Below are 18,954 nucleotides of genomic sequence, written 5' to 3'. Positions count from 1 at the left end.
TGAGGTGGGCACTCAGAAGTCTTTCTGGATGAAATGGAGTAGCCTGGACACCTGGGGGACTCATAACAACCAGTGTGCTCTGTTCTTGGATACTCAAGGCAACCCGAACAATGTGCTGAAAATGCATGTTTCTGTATAGGTGTAAGAACTGGGCTCTACCCCTCCCAAATGGGAGGAGTGAGGCTGAGGTGCCTGCAGTCCAAGAAACTCCCAAATATCATGGTATTTTGGGTAGGAAATTCTTCTGCCCTTTGCAGAGTGTGGATCTAGAGGAAAGGAAGCTGTGGAAGAGCCTAAGTCTGTAACACAAGGGAATCAGTGGCATGTAGGATTGTCTTTCAAAGTTAATTAGTTGGGTTTTTTTCAGACAATGATTAAATAAGATTCATAATTAACCAGGGCCAAAAGGCCAGGCTGACCCTTTCCCATCATGTTCCTTTTCTGGCTCTCTGACTCTTGCATTGATTGATGCCCTGCACAGAAGAGCATCACCTACACAGTGTCTGGCTGCATCTGATACTCATTGCACTGACAGTGGTCTCTGCATCTCTGAACAGGCAGACAATCTGAATGGACCTCCTTTCATAAAAGCTCATGCTCTAAAGACTTATCCTGATTCCTAGATGGCTTTAGGTAAGAGGCAGGCACATATCTAGCCAACAGAGCTGCTACAGCATGACTTCAGGCACTGAAAAAATTCTTTGGTGCCTAAACCTACAAGGTTTTCTCAGGGTGACTCCTGCAACTTCAGTATCTAATTGGAATAGAATAGCATAGAATAGAATAGAAAAGAAAATAGACCAGATTGGAAGAGACCTTCGAGATCATCAAGTCCAACCTATCACCCAACACCATCTAATCAACTAAACCATGGCACCAAGCACCCCATCCACTCTCTTCCTAAACACCTCCAGTGATGGTGACTCCACCACCTCCCTGGGCAGCACATTCCAATGGGCAATCTCTCTCTCCATGAAGAATTTCTTCCTAACATCCAGCCTAAACCTCCCCTGGTGCAGCTTGAGACTGTGTCCTCTTGTTCTGGTGCTGGTTGCCTGGGAGAAGAGACCAACCTCCACCTGGCTACAACTTCCCTTCAGGGAGTTGTAGAGAGCAATAAGGTCTCCCCTGAGCCTCCTCTTCTCCAGGCTAAGCAACCCCAGCTCCCTCAGCCTCTCCTCACAGGGCTGTGCTCCAAACCCCTCCCCAGCTTTGTTGCCCTTCTCTGGACACCTTCCAGCAACTCAACATCTTTCCTAAACTGAGGGGCCCAGAACTGGATTTTGGGATCCCTGATCTTTGTGTTTAAAGGCAGTAGGCTCATACCAAGCCCAACAAAGTGTGGGGTTGTGGGAGAAGGTGCAATGTTGTCTGGCCCAAAAGCAATGGGCATAAGGGCACCATCCTCATGGGGAGAGAACAGTGTCACTGAAGCACCTCATTTAAAATGCTTGGTGGCTGATAGCAATGGAACATTTTCTACTATAAAATCCCTCCTGAAAAGAAGCACTTTCTGGAACAGTTTGGTTGGGTTTTTTTTCTGGAGAAAATATCTTAAAAACAATTAAAAAAAATCAATTTATAATTCAAATTAGAGCATAACCACATTAATATATTGTCATGAGGTAGGGAAACACTACTCCTGACACCACCTACAACTCTGTGGTAAGGGCACTTGTAGCAGGTCTACCCCCCAGGCAGTGGAAGGTATTGTCTCCTTGGTGAAGGTGGTGCAACTTGCCAGGTCTTGCTGTGCACACAGACAGTTACCACAGACCTGCTAATTCACTGGAAACACAGACTTCTTGGCAAGTCATGCCTTAACCACCCTTTTAGAGTGTGTTTATCTGACACACATTATTCTGGGAAGAAGCAGGCCAAGAGATTCTGTCCAGGAAGATAAGAATGGAATGGAATGGAATGGAATGGAATGGAATGGAATGGAATGGAATGGAATGGACCAGACCAGGTTGGAAAAGACCTCAGAGATCATCAATTCCAACCTATCACTCAACACCATCTAATCAACTAAACCATGGCACTGAGTGCCCCATCCAGCCTCTTCTTAAACGCTTCCAGTGATGGTGACTCCACCACCTCCCTGGGCAGCACATTCCAATGGCCAATCTCTCTTTCTGGGAAGAATTTCTTCCTAGCATCCAGCCTAAACCACCCCTGGTGCAGCTTGAGACTGTGTCCTCTTCTTCTGGTGCTGGTTGCCTGGGAGAAGAGACCAACCTCCACCTGGCTACAACCTCCCTTCAGGCAGCTGTAGACAGCAATAAGGTCTCCCCTGAGCCTCCTCTTCTCCAGGCTAAGCAACCCCAGCTCCCTCACCCTCTCCTCACAGGGCTGTGCTCCAAACCCCTCCCCAGCTTTGTTGCCCTTCTCTGGACACCTTCCAGCAACTCAACATCTTCCCTAAACTGAGAGGCCTGGAACTGGACACATTGGACACTCTCCATTGTAGACAACTGTTTCTGCCACAGCAGTATCATTGGTAGCATTTTCATTTGTGCCCAAATAGCTCCTGGCTTACTATAAAGCACATTTTTCAAATGAAAAAGCATTCAGTCTGGAGGCTTTTGTGACTGGATCACTTCAGGGATCTGTTTTAGACAGTGGCCAGAGATGTGGGGAGGCCATGAGTTAGGGTGACAAGAAGCAGCACCTTGAAAAGGAGGAGTGGTTGATGCTGCGGTGAAGAAATTATAGTGAATCATGCCTTTGAACTTGTGTGACATCCAGCACTTAAGCTGCTGGTACTGCACCTAAATGAAATGTGTCCAAGCAGGTGAGCTGGCCAGTCATAAAACCTCACTATAAATACGAAATTACTGCAGTTCTGCCAGATATACTCCAGGAAAATTCAGCTTGGCTTTCTTAATGGGTTTATTAGGAAGTATTAAAGGTCAAACAAACTTCAGGGGATGCAAAAACTCATGGAGCAGTCAGCTATGGTAAAACTGGCCATGCAGTCCACCACTGGTTGTAGAGCAAAGGAGTTCATTTCTACTTTCTCTGTGTGGGATATTTAGGAATGAAGACTGTGTATCATACTGTGGTGGGTTGAAGTTCCACCCCCAGCATTACCTTTAGCCAGACCAACTCAGTTAGAAGCAAATGAAGCTGTATTGACAAGCAAAATCTGCACTCTACAGTGGAATGCAATGAATGTGTACAAAATATACAGGAGTTACATTATTTACAGCTATTTACAATTAATAAACAGCACAAGGAGCCCCCTGGCCAAGGACCAGGGGAAGCTACCAGCTTCTCCCTCCCTTACCCCCCTGTACAAAAGGGACAAGAGAAAGGAGCAGAGAAGTTAGACTTAGCCAAGGCCAGCCAAAAGCACACAGATTCTCTCTCCCAAGTGAAGCAAATCCAGCCAGAGATCAGAAGAGAGGAGAAAAGGGAAGAATTGTTCTGGTACAGCTCCTCTTATTCCAGATATTTACCCAATGAATTTGTTTAGAATCCTCTTTTGTTTTCCTTTTCACACCCAGTAGTGCTTTATGTGTATTTTTCTACTCTTCTGCTCAAAACCTGTAACTAAATTTTAAAGGCACAGCCTAAAACCACCACACATACTTGTCATCTGCAACCTGGAAACAAGTTAAAAAGGATATCATATTGTAACAGATGGGATGAACATAGGTTGCCAGTATGACAGTCTAGTTAAAAGAGCAAAAGTAATTCCCAGCTGTGTTAGAAGCACTGACTGGAAGCACCTCAGGCATTAGCTGGAATATTACCTGGCTATTGTGTGAAGATCCTGTGCTCAGACTTCAAAAGAGATAGAGAAATATTGGAAGGCTTTCAGAATAGAGCTTTGGGAAAGATGTGTGGTATAAAGCATGTCAGTGTACTTGGTTTCTCCAGAAGAAAGGTAGGGAGGCAATTTACTCAACTAAATAAAACTTATGCAAGTGCCTGCATAGGAGAGAAGCTCTTGATGGTATGTGGCTGTTTTGATCTGAGGGCTTGATGGGAACCAGTGGTTGGGGTGTGGAGATAGATGATATTAGACTACAAATTCAATCAAAGGTTCGGAGGGAACAAGTATTTAACAGCTCTAATATAACAACAACTGGCCGTATGGTGGGTTCTCCATCACTTGAAGTTGCTATAAACAGGCTCTGAAATGTAGAAATGATGCATTTCCTGCAAAAAAAAAAAAAGGGGAAAAATAATTCCATGCTGCTCTTTTGGAGTGTCAGACTGGTTGGCTGGCGTTGCTCTCACTGGCATTTGAAAAAGCTTTACTCTCCTTTCCTTCTGAATCCTCCTGCTCTCAGATGTGAGGTTTCAAATCTTTGCAAGAGGGAGAAGCTGCTAAAACTGTACAGAAAGGCCTGAGGAGCTGGTCCTCAAGTGAAGACTTGTAGTAACCCTGCTAAAAGACCAGACCTGCAAGTAGGATGACTGTTACTGTACAGAAATGGGGTCATACCCTGCTAGTGCTGTGCAGGGTTACTCCTCAACGTTTATTCCACTGGCTATGTGATGTGTCCCAAGGAGCTATTGAATGGCACTGCAAGTACCAGTCATTTGAGCAACTCTTAAAGAAGTTTTTTTTCCTTCTCTAAATTGTTTTCCCTTCCCACCACCAGGTTTGCAAGTGTGTATGCAACAAGGGGAGCGAACCGGATAGGACGTGTCTACAAAAAGGCTATTTTCAGGCAATTCACGGATGACACTTACTCCCAGGAGATCCCCAAAGCAGCCTGGCTGGGGTTCCTTGGGCCAGTCCTGAAAGCAGAAGAGGAGGATGTCTTTATCATCCATCTAAAAAACTTTGGTTCCCGCCCATACTCTGTGCATCCTCATGGGGTCTTCTATGACAAGGAGTCTGAAGGTAAAAGCTGCTTTGTGTTTTCCTCCCCTTTTCCCTGGAGAAGCTAGTATCACAGACAACATTGTCCAGGTGTTTACTGTTCTGGTAAATGGCATCAGAGGACTTTAGATCACCCTCTCATAAATTAATAGAATCATAGAATCAATGAGGTTGGAAAAGACCTCAGAGATCATCAAGTCCAACCTATCACCCAACACCTCAGGACTAACTAAACCATGGCTTCAAGTGCCACATCCAATCCCCTCCTGAACACCTCCAGGGATGGTGACTCCACCACCTCCCTGGGCAGCACATTCCAATGGCCAAGCTCTCTTTCTAGGAAGAATTTCTTCCTAACATCCAGCCTAAACCTCCCCTGGTGCAGCTTGAGACTGCGTCCTCTTGTTCTGGTGCTGCTTGCCTGGGAGAAGAGACCAACCCCCACCTGGCTACAACCTCCCTTCAGGTAGTTGTAGAGAGCAATAAGGTCTGCCCTGAGCCTCCTCTTCTCCAGGCTAAGCAACCCCAGCTCCCTCAGCCTCTCCTCACAGGGCTGTGCTCCAAACCCCTCCCCAGCTTTGTTGCCCTTCTCTGGACACCTTTCAGCAACTCAACATCTTTCCTAAACTGAGGGGCTCAGAACTGGACACAGGACTCAAGGTGTGACCTAACCAGTGCTGAGTACAGGGCACAATGACCTCCCTGCTCCTGCTGGCCACACTATTCCTGATGCAGGCCAGGATGCCATTGGCCTTCTTGGCCACTTGGGACACTGCAGGCTCATGTTCAGCCTACCATCAACCAGTACCTGCAGGTCCCTTTCTGCCTGGCTGCTCTCAGCCACTCTGACCCCAGCCTGTAGCTCCGCATGGGGTTGTTGTGACCAAAGTGCAGCACCTGGCACTTGGACTTGTTGAATGCCATCCTTTTGGACTCCATCAGTTACAGCAGACGATGACTAAAATCAGGAACAGCCTCACCTCTTAACACTTTTTGCCACCAACTCTCAACCCCTGGAATAAACAGGTTAGGTGGGTCTTTTTTCCATTAATTATTTTCCTAAATTATAAGTCACCAAAGCAACTTGCCTCCTTCCTTCTTCTTCCAGCCTGTTTGAATGGAAGGAGTTCTTGTAAGCAATTTTACCCCCTCTCTCTAGGGTTATAGCAGGCATGATTCAATTTTCAGACCTGTGCATGTGTATTTTGCTTAGAGGACCCTATGGATTTGCCTACATTTCTTATCCTTGTCAGTTTTCTATGAGAAGACATACAGTGTTTAGCTGGCAAAATGTGAAGTGAATGAAGAGAATAAAGAGCCAAGGAATGATTAAAGCCCTTTTAAAGCTTTGTCTGCTAATAAATAATGGCTTTTAACTCTCAGCTTCTTATATTGATTTATTATGATACTTTTACCAGAACTCCTGAGGTGTTCTTTTTAGTTTCTCAGTGAGTCTTTGTTTATGAGTGCTTTTACTGTTTTATACATCCGTGATAAAATAGAAGAAATGAAACTGTTTTACTGTTTTATACATCTGTGATAAAATAGAAGAAATGAAACATTTATTTAAGGAAAGAAAGCAGTTAAGGTCTAAAAGTTTCCTTTTTTCCCCCCTTTTTTTTATGCATTAGGAGCACTTTACCCTGATGGAACCGGCGGTAAAAGCAAAGAGGACGACTTTGTTGTTCCTGGTGGAAATTACACATACACATGGCCAGTAAGGAAAGATTATTCTCCAACTTTGGCAGACTCAAACTGCTTGACTTGGATTTACCATTCTCACATTGACACACCAAGAGATATTGCATCTGGTTTAATTGGGCCACTGCTGGTTTGTAAAAAAGGTACTGAGCTAGAAACACAGAGAAAGCAAGCCCCTCTCTCAGGCTTGGCATCTTAACAGTCATTTTTGCTTACAGGTATAAACATGGTGGTCTAGAGTCTATCCCTACATAGCCCATAAAAAAGGGGCAAGGAATAGCTGGGCCATTCCAGGAGCATCCCAGGGTAGGTATTGTAGCTCTGGGACAACCCCCTTCCTGCTCCCCTTTGGCTTCATGAGAGATCTGCCTCGGCTGGTGGAGGGACTGCAGCGAGCTCTGTGGCCCGCCGGTCGTGAGCAAGACCAAGAATAAATGTCCCCAGACTGGGATTGTAGCAGGACAAGCAAAGGACTTGCTGCCCAGGAAAGGAAATTAGTGCTGAATGGTGACTTCATCATTGGCAAAGAATAAATGTCCCCAAACTGGGATTGTGTCAGGACAAGCAAAGGACTTCATCATTGGCAAAGAATAAATGTCCCCAAACTGGGATTGTATCAGGACAAGCAAAGGACTTCATCATTGGCAAAGAATAAAGGTCCCCAAACTGGGATTGTATCAGGACAAGCAAAGGATTTCATCATTGGCAAAGAATAAATGTCCCCAAACTGGGATTGTATCAGGACAAGCAAAGGACTTCATCATTGGCAAAGAATAAAGGTCCCCAAACTGGGATTGTGTCAGGACAAGCAAAGGACTCGCTGCCCAGGAAAGGAAATGAGTGCTGAATGGTGACTTCATCATTGGCATAGCCATATTTGACACCACAATGTTCTTGGCCATTTTTACCCCATATGGTTTATATCTTTCTTTTTGCTCACAAGTTGCCTCCAACAGCCATACAGGGACGTGTGCTGAACAGCTGAGGCAACAGCCTGCCATGTGTATTTGAGAGCCTTCTAATTTTGTGCTGGAGCCACCAGGGACCATATACCAGCCCTTTCTCCTCTTGTCAGCTGAGTTATTGCCTCCCCTTCCCTTTGGGTGCCTGTAACTGCCACCTTTTCCCAGTACTTGCCACAGTAAAAATCAGCCCTGATTTTATATACAGAACATGTAAGCGAAGCAACTTTTCTGGATTAAGACAAGAAAGGCTTCATTGTGGAAAAGAGAGGCCTGGTCTCCAGCTTAACTCACAGAAGTAAAACATCTTGGATTCTTATTCTCCCAAAGAGCCTTTGAAATTTGCAGAGCTGCCTGAGTATGTGAAAATGAGCTGATGACTATGTGAGAATGCACGAAGATGGGAGCTAGCACTTGCAAACCAATTGTAGCCTGAAAGGTTATCTGGATGTCTGGCCTTGAATTCACCAAGGTGGCTATCTGCACGACGCTACTGTTGTAGTCCTCCATCCAGTGGTGGTGGGTGGCTCCTTACAGGACTGACAGCAAGGCTCTGGAGCTCCCTCCTATAGGAGATGGGGAAGCAACTATTTTCTTGGGTTCAGATGTAGGCTTCCAAATGGTCACTCAGAAAATGATGCTGAACTTAGCCTGAAGAAACATTCATCCTGCCTTCAACCTTTCTTATCAAGTACTAGATAAATGCCAAGGTTTCCTTCTTAGTTCATGGAGAGTGAGACACATTTAGATGATTTTTCTGAGGGCATAGTTCACCATCACTCTAATGCAACAGAAAGGCAGGCAGACCTCTCCTTAATTCCCTGCCAAAACAGAAGTCACTCGCTTCTGGTTGGATCAGGCTCATGAACTGGCTTGCTGTGTAGACACACAGCTGTTAGCACTGACTAAAGGACTGGGTTGGGGACAACGGGCCAAAGATGGGGAAAATGGGACCACAGATATCAACAGGTTACTTGTGCTTATGTAAACTCAAAGAGGTTGTGAAATACCAGCTTGGCTCAGATGAGATGAACTGCCTGGTGGAGGGAGGTCAGGATGGTTTAGACATGAGGTGACTCATTGCGCCCTATAGATTATGGGCAGAGCACTTTATTTCCTCAAGTGCTCCAAAGTTGTTGTCACTTTTAAATTCCATCCCCTCCAAGGCTTTTTTTATCACTTTCCTTTTTGTTTATAATTTAGGAACTGCAGATGAGACCTCAGTAGAAGGCACTGGTGCTGCTAATGCTTTTGCCCTGATGTTTAGCATTGTAGATGAAAACTTCAGCTGGTACCTCGATGAGAATATAAAAACCTTCTGCTTGGAACCAGCCACAGTTAACAAAGAGGATGAAGGTTTCCAGACCAGCAACCGAATGCATGGTGAGCAGGACTCTTGAGCTAATGGTGACCTACAGCAGTGCCCAGGCTTTCTGTCATTTCAGCAGGACTTTCTGTCCCTTGTGATGTCTCCCCTTCATCTGTGTCAGCCAGGAATGGGACAGGATGTTGAAGTTTCTCCCTAAATACAGCACATTGATTTGCAGAAAGGAGATTTGGCTTTTATGCCCAGCTCTACCACTTGTTTGGCATTTTATCTTAGGCAGCAGATTTAAACCATTTGGTGACTGTTTGACCAGCTGTGAAAAGAGAAAAGCAAAGTGCAGAGCACTGTGAGATGTGTGTGTTGAAAGAATCCAGCATTTCTCAAAGGGCCTTGTGGGTAGTGGGCTGGTGGGTACAAGCACTCCTGCCCTTCAGGGACCTATTGGTCAATAGTACTTTGTGCCATCTGGAGACATTTGGATGAGGGGACTGAGCCCATCATCAGTAAATTTGCAGATGACACCAAGCTGGGGGCAGGAGTTGATCTGTTACAGAGTAGGAGAGTTCTCCAGAGGGACCCTGACAGGCTGGACAGATGGGCAGAGTCCAAGGGCATGAGATTTAACACACCCAAGTGCCAGGTTCTACACATTGGTCACAACAACCCCATGTAGTGCTACAGGCTGGAGTCAGAGTGGCCAGGCAGAAAGAGACCTGGGGGTACTGGTTGATGGTAGGCTGAACATGAGCCAGTAGTGTGCCCAGGTGGCCAAGAAGGCCAATGGCATCCTGGCCTGTATCAGGAATAGTGTGGCCAGCAGGAGCAGGGAGGTCATTCTGCCCTGTACTCAGCACTGGTTAGACCACACCTTGAGTCCTGTGTCCAGTTCTGGGCTCCTCAGTTTAGGAAAGATGTTGAGTTGCTGGAAGGTGTCCAGAGAAGGGCAACAAAGCTGGGGAGGGGTTTGGAGCACAGCCCTGTGAGGAGAGGCTGAGGGAGCTGGGGTTGCTTAGCCTGGAGAAGAGGAGGCTCAGGGGAGACCTTATTGCTCTCTACAACTACCTGAAGGAAGGTTGTAGCCAGGTGGGGGTTGGTCTCTTCTCCCAGGCAAGCAGCACCAGAACAAGAGGACGCAGTCTCAAGCTGTGCCAGGGGAGGTTTAGGCTGGATGTTAGGAAGAAATTCTTCCCAGAAAGAGAGATTGGCCATTGGAATGTGCTGCCCAGGGAGGTGGTGGAGTCACCATCACTGGCAGTGTTTAAAAAGAGACTGGATGAGGCACTCAGTGCCAAGGTTTAGTTGATTAGATGGCTTGGGTGAGAGGTTGGACTTGATGTCTGAGGTCTTTTCCAACCTGGTTCATTCTGTATTCTATACTCTGTAAAATATTTTACAAAATACGAGTCTTTTTCTCCTAGTGTCATAACACATTGTCAGGTGTGGAAGCTGAGGAAGAGAGAGCTGACTAGACTGATTTTTGGCTGATACCATAATTTTCCAATCTAAATTGCTTAAGCCTGGCATATAGTGGTGTGTTTATGACTCAGCATAAGAGGAAATAGATTTCAGACATGCTAAATAGCTGCAGAACAAGTTAACTTAATTATCAGAGGTTTTTTGGGGATGACTTGGATTTTGCACTATCTTGCTATCACCCAGGCAGGTTTTCATAGATCCAAGCAGAGAATTTGGGCTTTTTGATCACCCAGAACTGTAAGCTGTATATTCATTATGTTAGTCCTCATCAAAGAGCCAGTGGGTGCCTCATTCAATGTGGACAGTCAGACAGCTGCTTTTCTGTGCCAGGAATGACCACCCTTAGAAATGGGATCAGAGGAACAGGGCACATCTCTTTCACGTCTCACAAGGTGTCATGCTTTTGTTTTTAGCAATTAATGGTTACATTTATGGCAATCTCCCCGGCTTGGAGATGTGTGCTGACACTTCCATGTCCTGGCACTTGTTCGGCATGGGAAGCGAGATAGATATCCACGCTGCCTATTTCTACGGCCACACGTTCACTAGCAGAGACCAGAGGGCAGACGTCATCGGTTTGTTCCCAGCAACGTTCATCACAGCAGAGATGACTCCTGGCAGCCCTGGGAGGTGGTTGATAACGTGCCAGGTTAATGAGCACTTAAGAGGTATGCTGCTACAGATCTCCCTGATTGTTCAAGCCCCTGCTATGCTTGGAAAAGCAAAGTGAGAGGTGTTTCCAGAGGAAGCAGGGTTTGACTCCTTTCTTCTCTTTTTACTAACTGAACAATTTGGAACTGTTTCATTAGATAAGCATCAAGAACATGAGTTTAGTCACCAGTGGAAATTATGCATGTTGGGCAAAACTTCTGCTAGTACTAATGACTTAGCTGTGCAGTTCACCTGAGGAAGGCTTGCTAGACCCAGTGCTGACACCACGCTTTCTACGTCAACCAGAGATGAGCAATGAGAGGAACCTTCATCATCACTTGCCTTAGTAGATAAGGACTTACACATAAAGAAAAACCATGTCAGCTGAACACTTCATAGCTTTTTTTTTTCCCTTTACAGAAATTGGACAAAAATTGCCAGTGTTTTCAGAGAGCTTTAAGTGCAGGAATTTGATGGTGGTGTGATGACACTTGGGTGGTGTCAGAGCCTGAAAGCGTGTACCATAAACCAGGCCTCACAAGAGCAGGGCATGTATAGTTATGAATTCAGAGACAAGTTGGGATAATTTTTGCTTTTAAGAACTTGCATAATGAGTTCAGTGGGATGTGCATCAGGCAAATCAGACTTGATTCTGGCTGTCAACAGTGTAGTGATAACCAGCCTCTATTTTAATAGAAGCCAAGGGGAGCTGATGCCATTTTTGCACACTTCAGGAGGCAGTCGGACCCTCAAAAACATTCTACCATCCTTACCCAGATGAACAAATTGAGCAAATAATCCACTGAAGAGTCTCACAAATTATCATCTTGCAAGGGAAGAGTTCTAGAATCTGGCCCAGCATAAGCAGAGGAAGTTTTTAAACCCAGAAATTCACCCTAGGAATTTAGTCTGGTGGCTGTTTCCAATCCATGCAGCCCCTAATGAGTTGTGAATGCGCATTTGTGTCCATCAGACTGCTGACTGCACAGCTGGCCAAGAATTGTCTCTAGATTCTTTCTCCTCCCAGGTGGCATGGAGGCACTATATGATGTTCAGATCTGCCAAAAAAACCTGTCTCAGCCTTCAGCACCCCATCACATGAGGAGATACTATATCGCTGCTGAAGAAGTGCTCTGGAATTACGGACCTGACGGTTATGATAAATTCACTGGGCAAGGTTTAAACGCCACTGGCAGGTAAGATTTCTTGTCCTCTCCTGTTGTGCTTTAATTTCTGGAGTCTGGGTGAGACTTCCCCAGTGACTCACCAGGGCTAGGTCTTGCAGTGTTATTAATTTTAATGAAAGGGGCAGAGAGGAATGGATTTAAAGAGCCTTGTCAGGAAGTTAGATTTCTAACTGAGATACTCAGAGCTGCCTTCTGGAAGTACTTATCTTGCTCTATTAAGTCCATGGAGAAAGTGAGCCCTGGTGAGGTATGCAAAGTCCACAGAGTTATTAACCTTATGTGGAGACTCCTCAGGTATCTGTCACACTTACAATGATAGAGCTCCCCCCTTCCCTATTATTACTGATGAAGATGAATTGTATTATAGCATCTCCCAGGAGAGCTAACGAGGGCTAGAGACACATGATACATTAGGTCACTGCAAGTGTGAGAGGGGCTGGAACCACCTTCTCTGAGAGAGGCCCAACAGGCAGGCAAAATACATGATATGGAGGATTCCCTGTCCTCTCTCCACCTGACTGAACACTTGAAGGAGAGGGGGTTGTGGCAACACATTCCTGTCCACCCCAGAAGGCACATCACCTACAAGTTCACCTTTCCAGGTGCCCTTGCACAACAGGCACAAAGCTCTGCAAGTGGAACTGAATAATGAAGGCAATGGTTTGTCTAGCTTGGAGGTGTGGCTAAGGTTAAGTCAGCCTACACCCTGCATCAAAACTAATTCTACAAAAGTCAACCAACCAACCTAACCCCAAAAAACCCCACCAAAACCCAAAAACCACGTCAGTGTGACTGGTGACTCCCTTCTGAAGGGAGCACAAGAACCCATATGCAGATGGAACCCACTTCTTAGGGAAGTCTGCTGTCTCCCTGGGGCCTGGGGGGGGATCATTACCCAAAATGAAGGGTTCCCTCTGAACCTCCAATTATTTACTCAGTCCAATTTTTCAATTCCACAGTGAATCTGCAACATATTTCACACGAGGGACTGACAGGATAGGAGGGCAGTACTGGAAGGTTCGCTATGTGGAATACACTGATGCAACGTTCAGTAAGAAGAAGATTTTGCCAGAGGACATGAAGCACCTGGGAATACTTGGTACAGTGAATACTTTCACCTTCTGTCATTGCATCAGGTTTGAGGGCAGATCCACTTGGACCCAGAGGGGAATTTTGTGCATGCAGCTGACAGTTAGCCCTCTCTTGTTTAGGTGGAAGTATGTTAGAGTGTGGTTCTTCTAATATCTTCACTTACTCTTGTTGGTTTAGGTCCTGTTATAAAAGCTGAAGTGGGAGATACCATACTAGTTACTTTTGCTAACAAAGCCAAAAGAAGCTATAGCATTATGGCCCATGGTGTAACCTTCAGCAAGCTGTCAGAAGGTGCTCCCTACTTAGATGGTAAGTTTTGACTGTACTGCTGTATTGCCACAGCCAGAATATCTCTCATTCTGCAAGATTGCCCTTTTTGTGGATGCTAAGGTCCTGAAGCAATGATCTCATTAGTTCTGATCTAGCCTATGAGCCACAGCCCATGAGACTCTCCAGTCTGCCAATGTGATAGTTCTTCCCCTTGGATATGTGCCAGTCAAGGTGTCAAAACCTAACTGAGGTCGATGTTGACCAAAAATCACAAGCACATCCAATTTGTATAAGTTCTAATACTGCAGTTATAGAATGGAATGGAATGGAGTGGAATGGAATGGAATGGAATGGAATGGAATGGAATGGAATGGAATGGAATGGAATGGAATGGAATGGAATGGAATGGAATGGAATAGAATAGAATCAACCAGGTTGGAAAAGACCTCAGAGATCATCAAGTCCAACCCATCATCCAACACCATCTAATCAACTAAACCATAGCACCAAGTGCCCCATCCAGTCTCCTCTTAAACACCTCCAGTGATGGTGACTCCACCACCTCCCTGGGCAGCACATTCCAATGGCCAATCTCTCTTTCTATGAAGAACTTCTTCCTAACATCCAGCCTAAAACTCCCCTGGCACAGCTTGAGACTGTGTCCTAATAAAGTGTGGGATCTGGCATGCTGTCCCTGCTGAGTCTTGGGATAGAGCTATCCACATGTCTGGGTTGCTTCACTTCTGGTTCTCTAATCCAAGTCGGGCATTGCCCTAGCTTCACTGTCAGGATAGTCAGTGTTGGAGGCAGCTTTTATCTGACCAACCTAGAATGCAAAGCAGCAAGGATCCTTTTTAATCCTCATAAATATGTGAATGCTGGAATGGAACATTCACCAAAGGCTTCCTCTCATTTTGTGCAACGACAGGACCTTTATTACCTATATGTTAAATGTCAAATGTCATCTTTAATTAACAGGCAACTTCTTCAGTCAGTGACAAGAAACAAACCCTTCAGAGGGTGAGGAGTTTCATTTACTTCATGTTTTAGAAAGCATAGGTTACTGTCTGGAGATGTGTTTCTATCAGCTACGGAAGCCTAGAGTCTGGGGTAGAATAGAATAGAATAGAATAGAATAGAATAGAATAGAATAGAATAGAATAGAATAGAATAGAATAGAATAGAATAGACCAGGTTGGAAGAGACCTTCAAGATCACCATGTCCAACTCATCATCCAACACCATCTAATCAACTAAACCATGGCACCAAGCACCCTATCAAGTCTCCATCTAAACACCTCCAAAGATGGCAATTCCACCACCTCCCTGGGCAGCACATTCCAATGGCCAATCACTCTCTCTATGAAGAATTTCTTCCCAACATCCAGTCTAAACCTCCCCTGGTGCAGCCTGAGACTTTTGTTCTGGGGCTGGTTGCCTGGGAGAAGAGACCAAACCCTGCCTGTTCACAACCTCCCTTCAGGTTGTTGTAAAGAACAATAAGGTCTCCTCTGAGCCTCCTCTTCTCCAGGCTAAGCAACCCCAGCTCCCTCAGCCTCTCCTCACAGGGCTGTGCTCCAAACCCCTCCCCAGCTTTGTTGCCCTTCTCTGGACACCTTCCAGCAACTCAACATCTTTCCTAAACTGAGGGGCCCAGAACTGGACACAGGACTCAAGGTGTGGCCTAACCAGTGCAGTGTACAGGGGCAGAATAAGCCCCTGAATAGTTAGGGACATAGAATTAGTTAGGGACTAAGCTTCAGGTGGCTCAAGTAAGGTGAGCTGAATCACATCCCTGGTGCCCACAGAAACAATATTGTGGTCTCTGAGAAAGATTATGCTGCATTTGCAGCACTGAAAAGAAAGGCAGGTTTATTGCTGCCGAAATGACTTTGTTTCCAGTACAACACACCAGAAAGAAGCTCGCAGGACATAATCCCTCTTTTGAGAACTCTGCTGAGGTAATTAGGTCAACATGTTAAACTCATAACATCATACAATAAACCAATACAGAAGGCATTATTAAATGCTGCTGTCTTTAGTTACCGACCTTGCGACACAACAAATTTGCCAGGCGGCCTCACACAACAGCCGGATTGAGTTCAGTCTTGAAGTTCTCTGCACACCTCCTAATGCCACCCATGTCAGTTGTCACTCCCTCATGGCAGTGCAGCTTCCCTCTGCTCACAGCCCTGTCATGCCTGCAGTTAATGCTCCCCAGTAAGAGCGCCCATCAGCGCTGCACACTTGGGTGTGGAATAAAATCATAGAATCATAGCATCAATAAGGTTGGAAAAGACCCCAGAGATCATCAAGTCTAACCTGTCACCCAGCACCTCATGACTACTAAACCATGGCACCAAGTGCCACATCCAATCCCCTCTTGACCACCTCCAGGGACAGTGACTCCACCACCTCCCTGGGCAGCACATTCCAGTGGAATCAATGCAGTTCAGCAGCAGCATGCACTGCTCACCTCTGGAGAGCAGTTGGAGAGGAAGCTTATTCCAGATTCATCAACAATCTTCCTGCCCCTTCTTCTTCCCTTATAACCCTTGTGTCTTGGATTTCCACCATGTCTAGCAACGGGTGTATACATGCAGAGGCCCTACAGGGACTCTAGGTTTCCACTGAAGGTAAATGATTTTCAGAGTCTGTGCATTGCCTGAGTGCAGCTTACTCATGTGAAAATTCTGTGTGTAAATGTCCCTACAGAGGTTTATTGACCTGCAGACGTCTGTTTCTAATTGTATTCTCAGGAAATACTCTTCCACGTTGCGTTTGCTGCTTGCCCAGCCTCAGAGGATTTTTAACTCCAAATGGATGGTCTCCTTCTTGAGCACTTGTCTCAGTCCAGAGAGGGAAAGAGACTCAGTTCTTTTGACTATCCCCCTGTTATGAAATCAGAGGCACAAATGAAGCCAAAATATCAACAGCTAGACTATTTATTACACAATAAAGTGGAAGGATCAGAAGGAGAGAGAGAAAATAGAGAGGGGGAGAGAGAAGAGGGAGACAGAAGAGGAAAGGAATTATATTACCACACCCCTCAGCCTCCAAGACAGTTTGAGTCTGTGGAGGAAAGGTGCTGCAGCTTTGTCTGTAGAAGAGATGCTGTCCTCTGAGCAGCCTCTTCAGCTCCATGAGTTGCAGCAGGTGGAACTTAGGACACGGGGAGAGGGTTCCTCTCAGTCTGCTTCTTCCAGGCTGCGGTGGATCGATGTTTTCATTTTGATACCAAAACATTCAGCCAGAGTGTTCCAACACTGTCCCTTTCTTAAAGGCACAGCCTCAAACGGTCACACAGGTGACGTGGGGATGTCTCTGTCATTTTTTTCTCTCCTGGTATTCTCTCAAGTTTCTTCAGAGCAGCATTGCCCCGGGGCTTTTCCTTCTCTCATGTTTTCCTTCTCAACGGCATTGTCCAGGTCTTTTCCTTCTGTGTTTTCCTCCTCCTGTGTTTTCCTTCTACTGAGCCAGTAGTTGTCTTTTTATGCAGTTTTTGAGTCCCTAGGTGAGTGTCCAGGTATAGTTCCCCAGAAAATCTTCCTGTGTATTTCTTTGTGTTTGGACAGGGATCTAGAGGAAGGGGGGTGTGGGGGGGTGTTCAGCCTCCTCCTTCTCCATTTACCTGCCCACGCACCCAATACACATCAGGGGCCAGGTGGTGAATCCCTTGTCTCACCATCCTCCCTTTCCAGGGTACCTGATGGGTGGAGATGATCTTGTCTTATGCATATTCCCTATGGTATCAATAGCAGTGGCCTCGGTCCACTGTCTGGGCCAGCAGCAAAGGTGATTTTATCTTTGTCAAGTCACATCAAGAGACAAGATTTAGTCTCTCACAGCACTGTTGCAGGATGAATCCAGTAGTAACAGACACTGCTGAAGCAGTTCCCTCCTTGGTGTTTGGTTTTGTGGTTCACATGGAACACTGCCATTTTCATGTGCCTAAGCTTTCAAGAGTCTGCTCTCAGAGGGTTAGAGAGGGATATTGGATCAGGGCTGTCTACTGCCACCAGACACACCTGACCACACAGAGAAAATCCAGTCAGTGGAAGCCTAAATGTTCACCAAAACTTCTGATTTTATCTGACTGATTTCAAAGCCCAGAGAGTTTATACTCAGCACCTTTTCCACAGAGAGTGCAAGGCTGACCCATTTTCATAACTTTCCTTTCAAGTTTCTTTTGTAAGTCCTGTCTGAGTGGACATCAACACTCTTTTACAGTGGCTGGGTTACACAAGTGGTGTTGCATCCTCCCTGTGCCCAGCAGCAGACAGTGGCCCAAATCCTTTAACAGTAGCTTCCAGAAAAAGTAATAGCAACCGCCCTCTGAAGGCTTTGACAGAGGCTCCTGTGTACTGCCACCAAATCAAAAGGAAACAATTGTTAAGATCAGATTTGTTTGGAATTTCCAAAGACCCACAGCTGCAGCTCTGTTTGCTGATGTAATTGCTTTGGTGCCTAATGAAAAGCCAAGTCTGCCTTCATGCTGCAGATGAATCTCACGATCAGGCAGGTAAGTTACAAACATCAGAAGCAGCCATTTAAGCAGACGGATGAGCTCTGCATGCTTTGTCTGATTGCAGCGAGATAATGCAGATAGTGCCAGAAAGTGTCTGGGTGAAGCAGCTACCCTGGTTCTGCAAGGAACCAGTTTGGTTATCCCTATGGCACAGGACTCCAGCAAGATGTCCCCGTGGCACAAGTGCCCGTCCCTCGGGGTAGTGCTCCAGCTGTGGCTGCAAGAAGGAGCTTGTCCTCAGAAAGAAACAGCTATGTCTCACTCCCAGCTAACAACTGTATTTAGGAAGACAAAACCTTCCCATAACCTTGATGCCTCTCGATTTTCTCTCTGCAGGCTATCTGAAGCCAGGAGCCCACGTTAAGCCAGGTGAAACCTTCACCTACAAATGGAGGGTTCCTGAAAATGGAGGTCCGACAGGGAGCGACCCTCCATGCCTGACCTACCTGTACTACTCAGCCACTGATGCTGTCAAAGACACCAACTCCGGCCTTGTGGGGCCTCTGCTGGTCTGCAGGAAGAACACGCTGAATCACGATGGGACACAGGTGCCCAAAGCGCTTGTTCCTAACGGCGGGGTGGTGAACTGCAAGGGGGTTCCCATAGGGGCCAGTTTCCCCACTTCCCAGCTCAGTTTTAAGAGCTTAAACAAATATTGTTCCTCAGGGTAAAAGCTTACTTGAAAGGATAATTAGGAAGGTGAAACTGCCAGCCCACAGAATTCTGGCTCATCCCTAGGTTTTCCATCTTTTCTATGTGCTTATTAGTAATGAAGGCATCTTTCCACCCTAAGCAAGTAATGGACACTTTAATTATCCTTCTGGTTGATGGGAGGGTGTCAGTTCTTGTCTCTGCAAGGAGCTCCACAAGACAGCTGAAATTTTGAGAGGAGAGACAGCTTTGTTATAAAGGAAAAACCC

At 45.9% G+C, this 18,954-nt stretch overlaps 1 protein-coding gene across 1 annotated transcript in view; it reads left to right on the top strand.

Annotated features, from left to right (window-relative positions):
* The window catches only part of HEPHL1 (hephaestin like 1), a 43,430-nt gene that overhangs the window by 6,455 nt on the left and 18,021 nt on the right, over nucleotides 1–18,954 (top strand). The window contains exons 2-9 of the mRNA XM_009906126.2: nucleotides 4,617–4,861; nucleotides 6,472–6,684; nucleotides 8,707–8,886; nucleotides 10,720–10,974; nucleotides 11,985–12,153; nucleotides 13,104–13,243; nucleotides 13,414–13,545; nucleotides 18,371–18,582. Of these exons, the coding sequence (XP_009904428.2) occupies nucleotides 4,617–4,861; nucleotides 6,472–6,684; nucleotides 8,707–8,886; nucleotides 10,720–10,974; nucleotides 11,985–12,153; nucleotides 13,104–13,243; nucleotides 13,414–13,545; nucleotides 18,371–18,582 (1,546 nt within the window). The remainder of the gene's footprint in view (nucleotides 1–4,616; nucleotides 4,862–6,471; nucleotides 6,685–8,706; nucleotides 8,887–10,719; nucleotides 10,975–11,984; nucleotides 12,154–13,103; nucleotides 13,244–13,413; nucleotides 13,546–18,370; nucleotides 18,583–18,954) is intronic.

This window comes from Dryobates pubescens, chromosome 10, assembly GCF_014839835.1.
Source record: "Dryobates pubescens isolate bDryPub1 chromosome 10, bDryPub1.pri, whole genome shotgun sequence".
In the NCBI taxonomy this organism is placed as follows: Eukaryota; Metazoa; Chordata; class Aves; order Piciformes; family Picidae; genus Dryobates; species Dryobates pubescens.
The sequence above is the reverse complement of the archived record's forward strand: the minus strand, read 5'-3'. Positions and strand labels throughout refer to the sequence as shown.